The sequence below is a fragment of the Vitis riparia genome, chromosome 5 (genome assembly GCF_004353265.1).
Source record: "Vitis riparia cultivar Riparia Gloire de Montpellier isolate 1030 chromosome 5, EGFV_Vit.rip_1.0, whole genome shotgun sequence".
In the NCBI taxonomy this organism is placed as follows: Eukaryota; Viridiplantae; Streptophyta; class Magnoliopsida; order Vitales; family Vitaceae; genus Vitis; species Vitis riparia.
This window is the reverse complement of record NC_048435.1, coordinates 12,194,119-12,210,840: the sequence shown is the minus strand read 5'-3', so window position 1 is coordinate 12,210,840 and position 16,722 is coordinate 12,194,119. Positions and strand designations below refer to the sequence as shown.

Genomic DNA, 16,722 nt, shown 5'->3' with positions numbered 1-16,722 from the left:
CTTTTAGGAGATTTTCACTAAGGCGGTCTTACCATATATGCTCGAATTGCTTCAATCCATATAAGGATTGTTATAGTTTGATTGAGTACATGCTATAAGGTTTTAAATCATTTGCTTCAAACATTTTAAATTCTTCAAGAATTTCACACATTTGAGATTTTAATTTATTTCCTTCAAGGTATTTTCATGTATATGTCATTATTCATAGATCCATTTAAAGAACTTAGAGCTACATTTAGAAAATATGTATGAAGTCCTTAAGGGCAATTGAGTTATTAAGAGAGCTAATACATGGTTTTTTTTTTTTTTCTAGAAACTACATGCTATAAGTAACGTTTGATGTCTCGTGATCTTATTTTTTTTATAGCATTTTAATACAAATACTCATTTTATCCAATAGGATTTATACTTTATGTTCTTTTATTTTTACATCTTTAGGCATTGGACTTTGGGTTCTAATATTTCTCGTTTTAGTAACAAGTTTAGATATGTTTGGATTACTTCTTTCCACTTTTACTACTAGTTTTGTACCTTTTTTAATTGGGATTCTTATTATTTTTAATGATATTAAGTCACTTTGGAAAGAAGATGTTATCTTGATCCCATTTTATATGACCTATGAAGATCTCGCTCTTTTTAGGTACATATGCCTCTTCAAGGGCTATTATCATTTTAAGATCCATCTTCCATTTCAAGGGATGTTGCATAACTTGTTGACTTATGTGTAAAAAAAAAACTAAAAAAGCCATTGAGAATAAATTTTGGTCTTTGGCTTGTTAAAGTTAGTCGGATTGGTTTTAAATTCTTTGACTTTTTTTTAATACTAATTAAAATGGTTTTTGAGTTTCAAATTAATATTTTTAAAAATAAGAGAATTTTATGTATCAAGTGTCAGTTATGGTTGAATCTATTTGTTTAAAAATAAATTAGAAAAGTTAGATAAAATTAAGAAAAACATGAGGTACAAACAATCATAAACAAAAAAATAAATATATTCTCTTTTATTTATTTATTTATTTTTAATATGTCCGTGTGCTCCTCTTTTATTTGTAAAATAAAACTATCATAAGCATGAGATACAACATGAGGTATGTGAAAAAAAAAATGAAGAAAAAGACACTTAAAATTACATATAAACAATGCGAGATACAAACAATGGATATAGCTCTATCAAACTCCTCCTGGCTGTTGGGTCTCCATATTTTACAGAAAATGAAAAGTCCGTTTGGTAGGTTCTATGAAGTGTTTTTAGTAATTTTTTAATATTTAAAAATTTTTATTTTTAAGTATTAGAAATGCTAAAAATACTTTTTAAAATTATTGTGGAACAATGTAGAAGTCTAATAACTAGTCTGCCACTTTGAACAAGTCAACGGCCAAACTCCATTCCGAAATTGATAGGTTTCCAAGATGTAACCAACCAATACATTATAAAAAAGGAATAAATAAATAAATAAATAAAAATGGAAAAACCATGCTTGATCTTGGAGCATTGAATCAATGCTTTTACTTCCAGTCAACCCACCCAGATATCTTCTCAACGTGAAAAAAGGGATTGTAAAACTCCCAGCTCTCAGGTTTCCCAAAAAGGCCCAGTTTAGCTGTTAGCCAACTGTATAACCATGATGACATAAAAAGACCCCATTGGTGATTTGTTTTCCCTCATTTTTATTTGTTCTTTTTTTAGTGGAGATGGACTAGAATTTAACTCAAGTTCACAAATTCAAGTCATCGCTGGAATACATTTGAACAGCTTTTTGTGCTCTTCCCCAATTGAGAGGGAGGCACTCATTTTAAATAGACAAGAAGCAGTTCGTATCCTGATGAGACGATCCAATCCCCATTAATGGAGATGCCAATCTTTAGCTTGAGATTACAGTGGTGGGTTTTGCTTGTTAACCTTGTCATTTGCATTAGTTCGCAGACGTTGGAATCACTTTCCAGCACGCCCAATTTTGGAAATGAAACCGATAAGCTTGCATTGCTCACCATCAAGAATTATCTGGTTGATGTTCCGAATGGAGTTATGAGTTCCTGGAATGACTCACTGCATTTCTGTCATTGGCAGGGGGTTACATGCAGTCGCCGACGTCAGAGGGTCACAGCCTTGAGGTTGGAGGGTCAGAGCTTAGCTGGTTCCTTACCTCCTATTGGGAACTTAACATTCCTGAGAGAGTTGGTGTTGTCCAACAATAACTTGCAGGGTTCTATCCCCACTGACATTGGTCTTTTGAGACGAATGCAGCATCTCAATCTCAGCACAAATTCTCTCCAAGGTGAGATTCCCATTGAGCTGACCAACTGTTCAAACCTCAAGACTGTGGACTTAACAAGGAACAATCTGACCGGGCAGATTCCCTTGCACGTTGGCCATATGTTGAAACTCCTACTTCTATGGCTTGGTGCCAACGATCTAACAGGGGTTGTCCCATTTACTTTGGGAAACCTGTCATCTCTTCAACATCTGTCCGTTGCATACAATCATTTGGAGGGAAATATTCCACATGAATTAGGTCGTTTGAAGAGCTTGAAATATTTATATTTGGATGTAAATAACCTATCTGGTATGATTCCTCCCTCACTCTATAATTGGTCATCTGCCATTGAATTTTTTGTATCTGGCAACATTCTGTCTGGAAATTTTACTCCAAACATGAGGTTTAATTTTCCTCAACTCTGCAAGTTTGGCATAGCAGGGAATCAGTTTACGGGAGTAATTCCAGATACACTATCCAATATTTCAGGACTTGAACATTTAGATCTAGGTAACAATTATCTAACTGGCCAAGTCCCTGATAGCTTAGGAGTGCTCAAGGATCTCTATTGGTTGAACCCTTGAATTCAATAATTTAGGAAGGGGCATGCAAGGCGATTTAAATTTTCTATATTCTTTGCCCAATATCAGCAGTTTAAGACTTGTCAATCTACAGGCCAATAATTTCAGGGGCGTGTTACCCATCTCCATTGTTAATCGCTCAACCCATCTGGAGAAGCTTATCATAGGAGACAACAAAATATCTGGAAGCATCCCAAAAGAGATTGGAAACCTGATCAGCTTAACTGTTTTCAGTGCAATGCGGAATAATCTCACTGGTGTCATTCCCACTTCAATTGGCAAGCTTCAGAATTTAAGAGTATTCGAGTTAAATTGGAACAGGCTATCAGGTCTGCTCCCATCCACCCTCGGGAACTCAAGTCAACTATACTACCTTGACATGGGCTACAACAATTTGGAAGGGAACATTCCTACATCTCTCAGGAACTGCCAAAATATGGAAATTCTTTTCCTCGATCACAATAAGTTGAATGGTAGTGTACCTGAAAATGTCATTGACCATTTCAATCAGTTGAGATCACTCTACCTACAGCAAAACACATTCACCGGTTCTCTTCCAGCAGATTTTGGTCAACTGAAAAACCTAAATCAGTTACTTGTTTCTGACAACAACTTGTCAGGGGAAATCCCCAGGGAACTTGGCAGCTGTTCGGTATTAGAGTACCTCGACGTGGCAAGAAACTCCTTCCAGGGAAACACCCCCCTGTCCTTTAGCTCTTTGCGAGGAATTCAAATCCTAGATCTTTCGTGCAACAACTTGTCTGGAATGATTCCCAAAGAACTACAACATCTTTCCGCTTTGCTGAGTTTAAATCTGTCTTATAACTACCTTGAAGGTGAGGTTCCAAGTGGAGGAGTTTTTAAAAATGTGAGTGGGATTTCAATCACTGGGAACAAGAAGCTTTGTGGGGGAATCCCTCAACTTCAGCTGCCAGCTTGTTCTGATGTAGAGTCAGCAAAGCATGGCAAGGGGAAGCATCTTTCAACCAAAATTGTTATAGCCATAAGATTTACTGGTGTTTCTTGCTTGGCTTTCATAGTGGCTTCAGTTCTCCGCTATGGGAGAAAAAAGGCAGTAATGAAGTCTTCTTCCACTTTTTTAAGATATGGGTACTTGAGGGTTTCTTACAAAGAGCACCTCAAGGCAACTAGTGGATTTGCTTATTCCAACTTGATTGGCATGGGAAGTTTTGGTTCCGTATACAAAGGAATTCTAAGTCGAGGCGAAAGACCTGTTGCAGTGAAGGTACTGAACCTTCAACAACGTGGAGCTGCCAAGAGTTTCACGGCTGAGTGCAAGGTCCTCAGGAATATTCAGCATCGGAATCTGCTTCGAATCATAACTTCATGTTCAAGTGTGGACAACAAAGGTTGTGATTTTAAGGCTCTAGTATTTGAGTTCATGCCTAATGGGAACCTAGATAGCTGGCTGCATCATGAATCCAGAAATTTAAGCTTCAGACAAAGATTGGATATCGCAATTGATGTGGCTAATGCTCTGGATTATCTTCATCACCAATGCCAGACACCAATTGTTCATGGGGATCTAAAGCCAAGCAATGTTCTTCTTGATGATGACATGGTTGCCTATGTTGGGGACTTTGGGTTAGCCAAGCTCATTCCTGAGGCCACCGAGATTTCAAGTAGTGATCAAACCAGTTCAGCCCTGCTGATGGGATCCATCGGTTATGTGGCTCCAGGTACTCTTCTTTATGTGTTTTGCACATTCCTAAAAATAACTTGTGAAGTTATTGGTTTAAATTAGCAGGATAGCACAGCTACACCTACACTTGGTCTATTATCCTTCTTACTTTCCTTAATGGATTTCTAAGTAAAAAAGAAAAATATATGTGTTGGCTGCAGTTTCAGCCTGAAACAGAGAAAGGCTATAGAAAGAAAAAATGGAAGAGTAACACTTGAGAATAGAGCTGGGAACAGAGGAGTTATGACAGTCCACACAAAAAACAGAGGACCCTTTTTCTTTCACTTTGTATTCTCGGTTCTTCAATTCTTTGTTGTACAGTCACCAGAATTTAAACCAGATGCAAAGAGATTTAACCTGAGTAAATCTCTCCACGTGGAAGCATGACAACCACTCAAAACATAAAACAAAAAAGTTATTTTTACATATATAACCTAACACAGCATCACATTATGTTACATTCTCCCCCCTAATGTGATGTTTCTCTACTCCCAAAAGCTTTCGGAAGTGAACAAGCTTCTCCAAAGGCAATGCTTTAGTGAAGATATCAGCAACCTGCTCCTCTGATTTACAGTACATCAATTGAACCTCACCATCTGAAATAGCTTCTTTAATAAAATGATACTTCACTGCAATATGCCTAGTCCTACTATGAAAAACATAGTTTTTTGCAATGGCTATAGCAGATTTGTTGTCACAAAGTAGACATGTTGCTTCATTTTGCTTCTCCTTGATGTCTTCTAAAATTCTTCTCAACCATATGGCTTGAGAAGTTGCCAGTGAAGCTGAAATATACTCTGCTTCAGCAGATGATTGAGCCACTGAGCCTTGCTTTTTTGAGACCCAAGATATAGCACCTGAACCAAGGGAGAATGCATAGCCTGATGTGCTTTTCATGTCATCAATACAGCCACCCCAATCACTATCACAATGGCCAATTAGCTTCACTTCAATGTTCCTGAAATATTTTATTCCAAGTTCAACCGTGCCTTGCAAATATCTCAAGACTCTTTTTGCTGCTCCAAGATGTAAATGACTAGGATAATGCATGAATCTTGACAGCAAGCTTGCTGCAAACATGGTGTCAGGTCTAGTTGCAGTGAGATACAACAGATTTCCAACAAGACTTCTAAAGTGAGTTTCATCAACCATCTTCCCTCCATCTTCTTTCCTCAACTTTTCATTCACAACTAAAGGAGTAGATACAGGATTACAACCAGCCATGCCAAACTTTTTGAGGATATGTTCAACATACCTCTTTTGACAAATAAACACACCATCTTCTTCTTGATAGACTTCAATTCCCAAAAAATAATGCAACAATCCCATATCACTCATTTCATATTTTTTCATCATTTCATTTCTAAATTTTTCAACCATCTTCTCATCATTTCCAGTAAAAATCAAATCATCAACATAAAGAGCAACAATAAGAATTTGGGAATTATCTTTGCTCTTCACATAGAGGGTAGGCTCACTTTTGCTTCTAATGAAACCATTTTCAATGAAGTAGTTGTCAATTTGAGTGTACCAGGCACGAGGAGCTTGTTTCAAACCATATAAGGCTTTCTTTAACTTGTAAACTTTGTTTTCTTCTCCATCAACAGCAAAGCCTTGAGGTTGTTCAACATAGATCTCTTCTTCCAGCTTTCCATTCAAAAATGCAGATTTTATGTCAAGTTGGTACAACAACCAACCTTTTTGAGCAGCCACTGCAATAATAGTTCTAATAGTATCAAGGCGAGCAACTGGAGCAAAGGTCTCATGGAAATCAACACCCGGCTGTTGTGAATAGCCTTTTGCAACCAATCTAGCTTTAAGCCTTTGAACTCTACCATCAGAATGGTATTACACCCTAAAAATCCATTTCACCCCAATGATTTCTTTGTCTTTTGGCTTTTCAACCAGCTACCATGTTTCATTTTTCTCAATGACATCAATTTCTTTTTCCATTGCTTTCCTCCAATCTTCATCTTTTATTGCCTCTTCGAAACTTTGAGGTTCAACAATGCACAAATTGCATCTCTCATAAACATCAGTCAAACTTCTCATTTTTCTTGGAGTTGAGGATGGTGATGACGAGCTTGAAGTTGGAGACCCGATTGAGGGAGATAATGGAACTGATCTTGGGGATTCTTGAGGTGATGAAGTTGAAGTGCTGCCATTTCCAGTTTCAACTAGTGCTTTTGTTTGAAGTTCATCAACAAGAATTGTTTTCTTCAGAATTTTACCTTCTTCCCAATTCCAAGTAGCTTTTTCATCAAAAATAACATCTCTACTTATGATCAGCTTGTTGGTTTTCAAATTATACAGCCTATAACCCTTTGACTGTGAACTATAACCCATGAAGATGCACTTTTCACTTGTTTCATCCAGCTTGCTCCTTCTTTCCTTTGGAACTTGTGAATAACATAAACACCCAAACACTTTGAAGTGTCTAACAGATGGTTTTCTTCCACTCCATGCTTCAATCGGAGTTTTGTTCAATAATGCTTTTGTTGGGCATCTATTCAAAAGATACACAGCAGTGTTAACTGCTTCAGCCCAAAAAATTTTAGGCAAACCCTTCTCATATAACATAGCTTTGGCCATTTCCATAACCGTTTGATTCTTCCTTTCAACTACTCCATTTTGTTGAGGAGTATATGCAACAGTAAGCTGTCTCTCAACCCCTTCATCTTCACAAAAATTACCAAATTGGCTTGAAGTATATTCTATTCCTCTGTCACTTCTCAAGGTCTTTATGTAGCAACCACTTTGCTTTTCAACAAAACTCTTGAATTTTTTAAAGATAGAGAACACTTCTAATTTTTTCTTCATGAAGAACACCCAAGTCATTCTTGTAAAATCATCAATAAACAATACAAAGTACTTGTTGTTGCCTTGAGAAGGTGTAGACATGGGTCCACATATATCAGTGTGAACTAACTCCAATACCTTCTTTGCTCTCCAAGCGACTCCCTTTGGAAATGATTGTCTATGATGCTTCCCAAGAGCACAACCGTCACATACTTCATTCTTTTCTTCAATGGTGTTTGGCAATCCTTGTACCATCTTCCTTTGACAAAGCATCTTCAAGCTATTGAAGTTCAAATGCCCAAATCTTCTATGCCACAACCAAGCTTCTTCAACATCTTCCATTCTCAAAGCCACATTTTCAGCATATTTGAAGACAATTGGAAAGCTTCTATTTTTCTCCATCTTTATCTTCTTCACTAAATTTCTTCTCCGCTCCTTATCATAAATGGTGCACTCATTATCTTCAAAGTGAAGTTTATACCCATGCTCTACTAGCTGTCCCACACTCAACAAATTTTGCTCCAAGGCTGGTACAAGAAGAACATCTCTAATGTACTTGGTTCCCACTTTAGTTTGGATGCCAATTGTGCCTTTCCCTTTAACATTCACTAAATCACCATTACCCATTTTGACTTGTGAGTTGATGGTTGTATCCATGTCAAGGAAAATATTTTTGTTACCAGTCATGTGGTTTGTACAGCCACTGTCAAGGAACCACACATTATTCTTTTGCTCCGCAGCACTTTGACAAGCATAAAACATGTTTTCATCAGCCTCTTTCTCCTCAGCACAGCTTGCTTGTTGATTGTTCTTAAATCTGCAATCTTTTTGGACATGCCCAAATTTTTTACAATTGAAGCATTGAGGCTTCCCTTTGAACCAACAATCTTTTTCAACATGACTACTTCTTTTACAAATATTACACTTTGAGAATGATGAGCCTTCCTCGTTAGTGAACTTTCTTCCATAGCTGAATCTTCCTCTACCTCTTCCATCTCTTCCTCTTGCTCTTCCTCGTCCAGTTCTGCCACCTCTAAATGAATCACTTCTATTTTCATTGCTTATAGGTTTCCTTTCAACATTTCTGGAGTTAAGGCTTATTTTTTATTGGAATGCACTTTCTACTGATTTTTCAGAATGCCTCAACAATCTCTGTTCATAAGTTTTTAAAGACCCAAATAGCTCTTGTACACTGAGTAGTGAGAGATCTTTTGTTTCTTCAATCACAGCCACAATTGGGTCAAATTTGTTAGGTAGACTGATCAACAGTTTCTCAACAATTCTTTTATCACTAATTTCTTCACCATATGACTTCATCTGATTTACTAACTCCATAAATTTGGAAGAAAACTCATTTAGAGTTTCATTCTCCTTCATTTTCATATTTTCCAGCTCTCTTCTTAAAGCTTGAAGCTTTACTGTCTTCAATTCTTTGTTGTACAGTCACCAGAATTTAAACCAGATGCAAAGAGATTTAACCTGAGTAAATCTCTCCACGTGGAAGCATGACAACCACTCAAAACATAAAACAAAAAAGTTATTTTTACATATATAACCTAACACAGCATCACATTATGTTACAATATGCATGGCAGAATACGGAATAGGTGGCTCCATGTGGCCTCAAGGAGATATGTACAGCTATGGCATCCTTTTGCTGGAGATGTTGACCGGAAAGAGACCAACAGAGCACATGTTTTCGGATGGTTTGAGCCTTCACAGTTTCTCGAAGATGGCATTGCCAGAACGGGTGATGGAGATTGCCGATTCAAACTTGGTTGGGGAGTCAGGTGAAGCAATCAACAATATAGCAAATCACGGTGATATGGAAAGTAGAATGCAGCATTGCCTTGCTTCAATTGCGAGAATTGGAGTAGCATGTTCTGAAGAATCACATGGTGATCGTATGGACATCAAAGACGTGGTGATGGAACTGAATATCATTAAGGAAGTGTTTCTTGGGGTAGGAATCCATGGGGAGAGACATATCAGGATGCAACTACCTGCGGAAGGAACATCTCAGCTCGGTGGTGACTGAAGAGCAAAGGAACATCTCAGCTCGGTGGTGACTGAAGAGTATGTATATATATATATATATATATATATGTATATGTGTTGTGTGTGTGTGTGTGTTTTGTCTTCAATATTGTTCATGTATCCCTTATATGGTTTGTAATGTGTTTTACCTTTGTGTCTCCAGAATTAGATGGTGGTTTGATCTAATTCTGGCTGCCTACTCTCTGTCTCAACAATAATTTCCCTCCACAAGGTAGTATCCCCACGAATGTATCATGTAGCATGAAATATTTGATAACCGTAGAATAAAACAAAATATTGAAAAACAGTTTTGTTTTGTTCTTAAAAACAGAAGATATATATAATATATTTTATAGTATATTTTAATTGTTTTAATTTATTTTATCAAAATTATTTTAAAAAATAATTAGACAAATATGAAAAATACTTAAAAATAAAGTTTTATACATAAAATTTATTTTTAAAAAATATTTAAAAACATACCATACAACTTAGAAGCATTCTATATTTTTTAAAAGACTTTTACTTTAAAAAACATCAAAAAAACTGTTTTTTAAACCTATTTTTTCTTTTTCTTTTTAAATAAAAAATCTATTTCTTGAGAATAATCTTTGAAAATACTCTTGAGGAGATGCAAGTTTCCTATTTCATTTTTCAAAGCTTTATCGCTCTAGCTTATTTTACAGGCAGTATCAGTTCTTTCCTGGATCATGAATCTTAAAAAGTTATTGATCTGGATTTCCTAGGGAAAAACTTTGACAGGACAAAGTCTTTGCATGATCTCCATTCAAAACAAACAACTGGAACCTCCCACCCACACAAGAAAAGGGAAAAAAACACCAGGTGATTTTGAAAAAGATACAATAATTTTAAAAAGTACTTTTTAAAATATAATAATTTAAAAAATATTTTCAAATCCACGACATTTTTAAAGAATCAAATTAAAATAATAATTTGTAGAGGTAATTTTGAGTCACATATTTTAATAAATATTAAAAAAAATTCCGATTTTTTTGTCAAAAATTCAAAAACACATCTCCAATGTTCACCTTCCTTTTTTGGTAGTTTCATACATTTATGCCGAAGTTCCTTCCCTACATCACTACTATCATAAGTTTAGAACGACTTGAAAAACTTGGCTATGTTTGGAATTGTTCTTAAGAATGGTTTTATTTTTATTTTATTTTTGTGTCATTGAACTAGTATTGTTCGCATCAAAGTTTTGCTAGTTCAACATATAATGTGTCTAAACTGTTAAGTCCTATTCTCCTATTTACGCGAAAGGCATAAACTTTTGCACTCTAAAGATTTCATGGCCAGCCTGATTTTATGCATGTATTCAAAACCAAATGGTGAATGAACACTTGAGTAGTATTGGAGACGGAAAAGAAGAGAAGCAATATTGGATAAAAGGGATAAAGTTGAATGGGAATCTATTTCTCCAACACTACTACTCTTACATCACACACATTCCTTTTTTTTGCATTGAATCTGGTTGAAGAGTTCAGTACCAATTTTTGAACTCTAAGAATAATATGTAAGTAGTGCAGGCCAACACAGGAATTTTGAAAGACAGATAAAAATCAAATGACATTCAAAATCAAAGGTAAGTGTAACAACATGAGATACAATGGATACCCGTATCAAACTCCTCCAAGCTGCTGGGTCTCCATATTCTGCAGAGAAGTCTAGTCTGCCACTTTGTAATAGTCAACAGCCAAACTTCGTTTCCAAATTGATGAGTGTCCAAAATGTGACCGAGCAATACGTTATTAAAAGGGGAAAAACAAAGGAAAGAGAAAGAAAGAGAGGGAGAAAATCTATGCTTGATCTTTGTGCACTGAATTAATGGTTTTACTTCCCGTCAATCCACTCAGATATCTTCTCAACGCAAAAGAAGGGATTGAAAAAATCCCAGCTCAAATTTTCCAAAGAACAGCTTAGTCCACTACTCAGTCAACTCTAAGTTTCTAACCATGACGGACATGCAACACCCTAGTATTCTTTGTTTTACAGAAGCTCTCAATTTTATAAGTGCAGACGGACCAGAATCTCACTCAGTTCAGCTTCACAAATTCAAGTCAGCAATCACTCAAATATGTTAGACTAATTTTTATGCTCTTCTCCTATTGAGAGAAAGAGGCATTCACTTTGAATAGACAAGGCAAGTTCGTGTCAGTAGGTTATACGTGTACCCTGATAAGCAAATCCCCTCAACTGCTGGAGATACCAAGCTTTAGCTTGAGATTACAGTGGTGGTTTTTCCTTGTCAACCTCATCATTTGTATTAGTTTGCTTAGGTTGGAATCTCTTTCCAGCACGCCCACTTTTGGAAATGAAACTGATAAGCTGGCATTGCTCACCATCAAGCATTATCTGCTTGATGTTCCAAATGGAGTTCTGAGTTCCTGGAATGACTCTCTGCACTTCTGCCAGTGGGAGGGGGTTACATGCAGTCACCGACTTCAGAGGGTCACAGCCTTGAGGTTGGAGGATCAGAGATTAGTTGGTTCCTTGCCTCCTATTGGGAACTTAACATTTCTCATAGAGTTGGAATTGTCCAACAATAACTAGCACGGCACCATCCCAGTGATATTGGCCATTTGCCACGGATGCAACATCTCAATCTGAGCATGAACTTTATCCAAGGTGAGATTCCGATTGCTCAAGCCTCAGAACTGTGGATTTCACAAGGAACAATTGTAGGAAGAGTGTAAATAATTTCTATTTTTATTTTTGGGAATTATTTTTAATTTATTTTATTTTATTCTCTAAGTTTTATATTTTTGGGAAGTGTTCTATTGAGAATTATTTTTTATTTTATTATATTTTATTTTATTCTATTAGTATTATATTTTTGGGAAGAGTCCTATTGGAATTATGCTAGTAGAGTCTCATTCCTTTTATAAGTAGATTTTCTTTCCACTTTGTGTCATCTTCTAATTACAAGTAGATTCTCATTAGGACTGTGTTAGTGGCCTATAAAAGCAAGTCACCCTCTCTATACTTGAATACCAATTTTTCAGAGAATTTTTCAAAGAGTTTTTCAGGGAGTATTTTCATACATCTATTTGGAGGAATTTATTCAAAAACCCGAGTTATACACATCTCTCTTACAGGGTGCACCTAAAGCAAGATCTAGCTATTGAGTCCTGGAGGTAGACCATTAGTACCCTAGTGCACCGAATTCGTCTTCGAGGAGAGTGGATCTATTTCAAGGACAATGCTTATCACGCCTCAGCCGATAAGTTTTTATTTTTATTCATTCAGTTATTTGTTTGTGTCTTTTGGGCTAGTCTTTTGTTTCCATACCCTTAACTCCAACAATCTTGAAATATTTCCAAATGAAAGCTTCCCTAGTTCACACCCGTCCTGACACCTTTAAAATTGATCCTTTCAATGGGACATTATTTAAGAGATGACAGGAAAGGGTTTTCTCTGCAATTGATGTGGTGAACTTGGGACACATTTCGACTGACCCAAAACCAAAAGATGGTTCTCATCTGTTACTAACCGAAAAACTGGTAAAACTCCTTATGAGTTATGGAAGGGTTATGCACCTAATATAGCATACCTGAAAGTGTGGGGGTGGTTAGCTAAAGTTCTTATCCCTGAACCTAAAAAATGAAAACTATGTCCTAAAACCTTTGATGAAATGTTGGTAAGTTCAGGAGCACCCTTGAACTTATGGGGGGAAGTTATCCTATCCGCATGTCATATTCAAAATAGAATACCTTACAAGAAATTCTTAGGTTCTAAGTTTGATATGAAAGACCTAGGAGAGGCAAAGGTGACTCTAGTAATTAAAATAACTAGATCACCTAATGGGCTTAAACTTTCTCAAGAGCACTATGTTGAGAAGATACTAAGGAAGTTTGAACACTTTGATTGTAAACCAGTGTCAACTCCTTATGATCCCAACATACAACTGAAGAAAAATAGAGAACATAGTGTTGTCCAAATAGAGTATGCTCAAATCATAGGGAGCCTAATGTACTTAATGAATTGTACCAGACCTGACATTGCTTATGCAATATGTAGATTGAGTCGGTACACCCAAAGTCCTAATCAAGACCATTAGATTGTTGTTCGTAGAGTCCTTAAGTATTTGAGAGGCACCATTAACTATGGTTTGTGCTTTAGCGGATTTCCAAGTGTCCTTGAAGGATTTAGTGATGCCAATTGGATCTCAAATTGAGATGAGATGAAATCCACTAGTGGATATGTTTTCATCCTTGGTGGAAGTGCAGTTTCTTGGAAGTCTACCAAACAAACTTGTATTACTCGGTCTACTATGGAGGCAGAGTTTATTGCCTTAGAAAAGACAAGTTCTGAAGCTGAGCAAGACCAGCCCCATCTGTGTTTATGCATTGTGATAGCCAAGCTGCAATTGCTAAGGCTAAGAGTAAAATATTTAATGGGAAGAACAGGCATATACGCCTAAGGCACAATATTGTGTGACAACTACTTGAAACAAGGGTTATATCCCTAGAATTTGTGACGTTATAGTTGAATTTGGCCAATCCTTTGACCAAACTACTAAATAAGAAACTAGTGGAAGAAACATCGAGGGGAATGGGGCTTATACCTATTACAAAAGTCAAGAGTGGTGGTAACCCAACCTATTAGAATGGAAATTCCATGAAGTAGGTTCATATGGGTAATAACAAATCACTTGTTGACTTGATGTGCTCTATCAACTCTAATTGTATGAGAGTTTATCCCTATGGTGTAGATAGAGCGTATTCTGCATTGACTAAGGTTGAGTGTTTACTCTTAATGAATATCATATTCCTTATGGATGGTATGTTTAAATGCAGAACATATTTGATGAATTCACTTATATGAGAGTGGAGGTGGGGCTTCTTCCTATGAGAACTTAGGCAGATCCTCTAGAGCTCTTATGAATATCTAGGCAGGGCGCATGGCCAATTTGTGCCAACCCGTTTTGTACAGCTCGTAGTGTAGTTGAGAAAACCAATGTGGATAAAAGTCTCTTGAGTTACATAAAAAAACACTGGTTCATATAAATTTATTTTCACCGTGTTTTGTGACTCAATACTTATTTGTCCTAAGACTGGTTCATAGCCTTTGGGCACCAATACTAATGTATTGGATTCTTTTTCCTCCAAAAAAAAAAAGAAAAATTATGTTTATACTCTGTGGGGGATTGTAGGAAGAGTGTAAATAATTTCTATTTTTATTTTTGGGAATTATTTTTATTTTATTTTATTTTATTTTATTCTATGAGTCTTATATTTTTTGGAAGTGTCCTGTTGAGAATTATTTTTTATTTTATTATATTTTATTTTATTCTATTAGTGTTATATTTTTGGGAAGAGTCCTATTGGGATTGTGCTAGTGGAGTTTCATTCCTTTTATAAGTAGATTCCCTTTCCACTTTGTATCATCTTCTAATTACAAGTAGATTCCCATTGGGACTATGTTAGTGGCCTATAAAAGTAGGTTGCCCCTCTCTATACTTGCATACCAATTTTTCAGAGAATTTTTCAAAGAGTTTTTCAGGGAGTATTTTCATACATCTACTTGGAGGAATTTATTCAAAAACCCGAGTTGTACACATCTAGCTTACAGAGTGCACCCAAGGCGAGATCTGGTTGTTGAATCCTAGAAGTAGACCACTGGTACCCTAGTGCACCGAGTTCGTCTTCGAGGAGGGTGGATCTATTTCAAGGCCAATGCTTGTCACGCCTCAACCGATAAGTTTTTCTTTTTATTCATTCTGTTATTTGTTTGTGTCTTTTGGGCTAATCTTTTGTTCCCATACCCTTAACTCCAACAACAATTTCACAAGGAACAATCTGACCGGGTAGATTCCCTTGCACGTTGGCCATATGTTGAAACTCCTACATCTATGGCTTGGTGCCAACTATCTAAGAGGGATTATTCCATTTACTTAGGGAAACCTTTCATCTTGGCTGTCCATTGCGTACATTTGGAGGGAAATATTCCACATGAATTAGGTCGTTTGAAGAGCTTGAGATATTTATATCTAGGTACAAATAACTTGTCTGGTACGATTCCTCCCTCCTTCCATAATTTGTCATCTGTCATTGAATTGGCAGCAACTGACAACCACCTGTCTGGAAATTTCATGTCAAACATGAGGTTGAGTTCTCCTCAACTCCGCAAGTTTGGCATAGAAATGAATCAGTTTACCGGAATAATTCCAGATACACTATCCAATATTTCAGGAATTGAACTTTTGGATCTAGGTGTAAATTATCTAACTGGGAAAGTCCCTGATAGTTTGGGAGTGCTGAAGGATCCGTATTGATTGACCCTTGACTTCAATAGTTTAGGAAGGGGCATGTCTGGCGATTTAAATTTTCTAAATTCTCTCACCAACATCAGCAGTTTAAGGTTAATCAATCCAGAAGGCAATAATTTTGGGGGTGTGTTACCCAACTCCATTGTCAATCTCTCAACCCAACTGCAGCAACTCGTCCTAGGAGAAAACAAAATATCTAGAAACATCCCAAAAGAGATTGGAAACCTCATCAACTTGATTCAATTCATTGCAACTTGGAATTATCTCACTGGTATCATTCCCACATCAATTGGCAAGCTTCAGAACTTAAGACAATTGGACTTCGGTTGGAACAGGCTATCAGGTCTGCTACTGTCCACCCTCGGCAACTTAAGTCAACTGTTCTACCTTAACATGAGCTACAACAATTTGGAAGGGAACATTCCTACATCTCTCAGGAACTGCCACAACATGGAAACTCTGGACCTCAATCACAATAAGTTGAGTGGTAGTGTACCTGAAAAGGTCATTGGTCATTTCAATCAGTTGAGATCACTCTTACTTCAACAAAACTCATTCACTGGTTCTCTTCCAGCAGATGTTGGTCAACTGAAAAACCTAAATGAGTTACTTGTTTCTGATAACAACTTGTCAGGGGAAATTCCCAGGGAATTTTGCAGCTGTTCAGTATTAGAGTACCTCGACATGGGAAGAAACTCTTTCCAGGGAAAAATACCCCTGTCCTTCAGCTCTTTGCGAGGAATTCAATTCCTAGATCTTTCATGCAACAACTTGTCTGGAACGATTCCCAAAGAACTACAACATCTTTCTGCTTTGCTGACTTTAAATCTGTCTTTTAAATACCTTGAGGGTCAAGTAGTTCCAAGTGGAGGAGTTTTTTAAAATGTGAATGGGATTTCAATCACTGGGAACAAGAAGCTTTGTGGGGGAATCCCTCAACTGCAGTTGCCACCATGCTCTGTTGTAGAGTCAGCAAAGCATGGCAAGGGCAAGCATCCTTCAATCAAAATTATTATAGCTATAAGCATTGCTGGTGTTTCTTGCTTCATTGTGGCT

General features: G+C 36.7%; 1 protein-coding gene across 1 annotated transcript; it reads left to right on the top strand.

Annotated features, from left to right (window-relative positions):
* The first annotated feature begins 1,846 nt into the window (after nt 1–1,846).
* Nucleotides 1,847–9,376, top strand: LOC117915169 (putative receptor-like protein kinase At3g47110). Its single transcript, XM_034830739.1, has 3 exons — nt 1,847–2,826; nt 2,909–4,536; nt 8,933–9,376. The coding sequence occupies exons 1-3, from the start codon at nt 1,847–1,849 to the stop codon at nt 9,373–9,375; spliced, it is 3,051 nt and encodes a 1,016-aa protein (XP_034686630.1). The 3' UTR covers nt 9,376.
* Nucleotides 9,377–16,722: the final 7,346 nt, after the last annotated feature.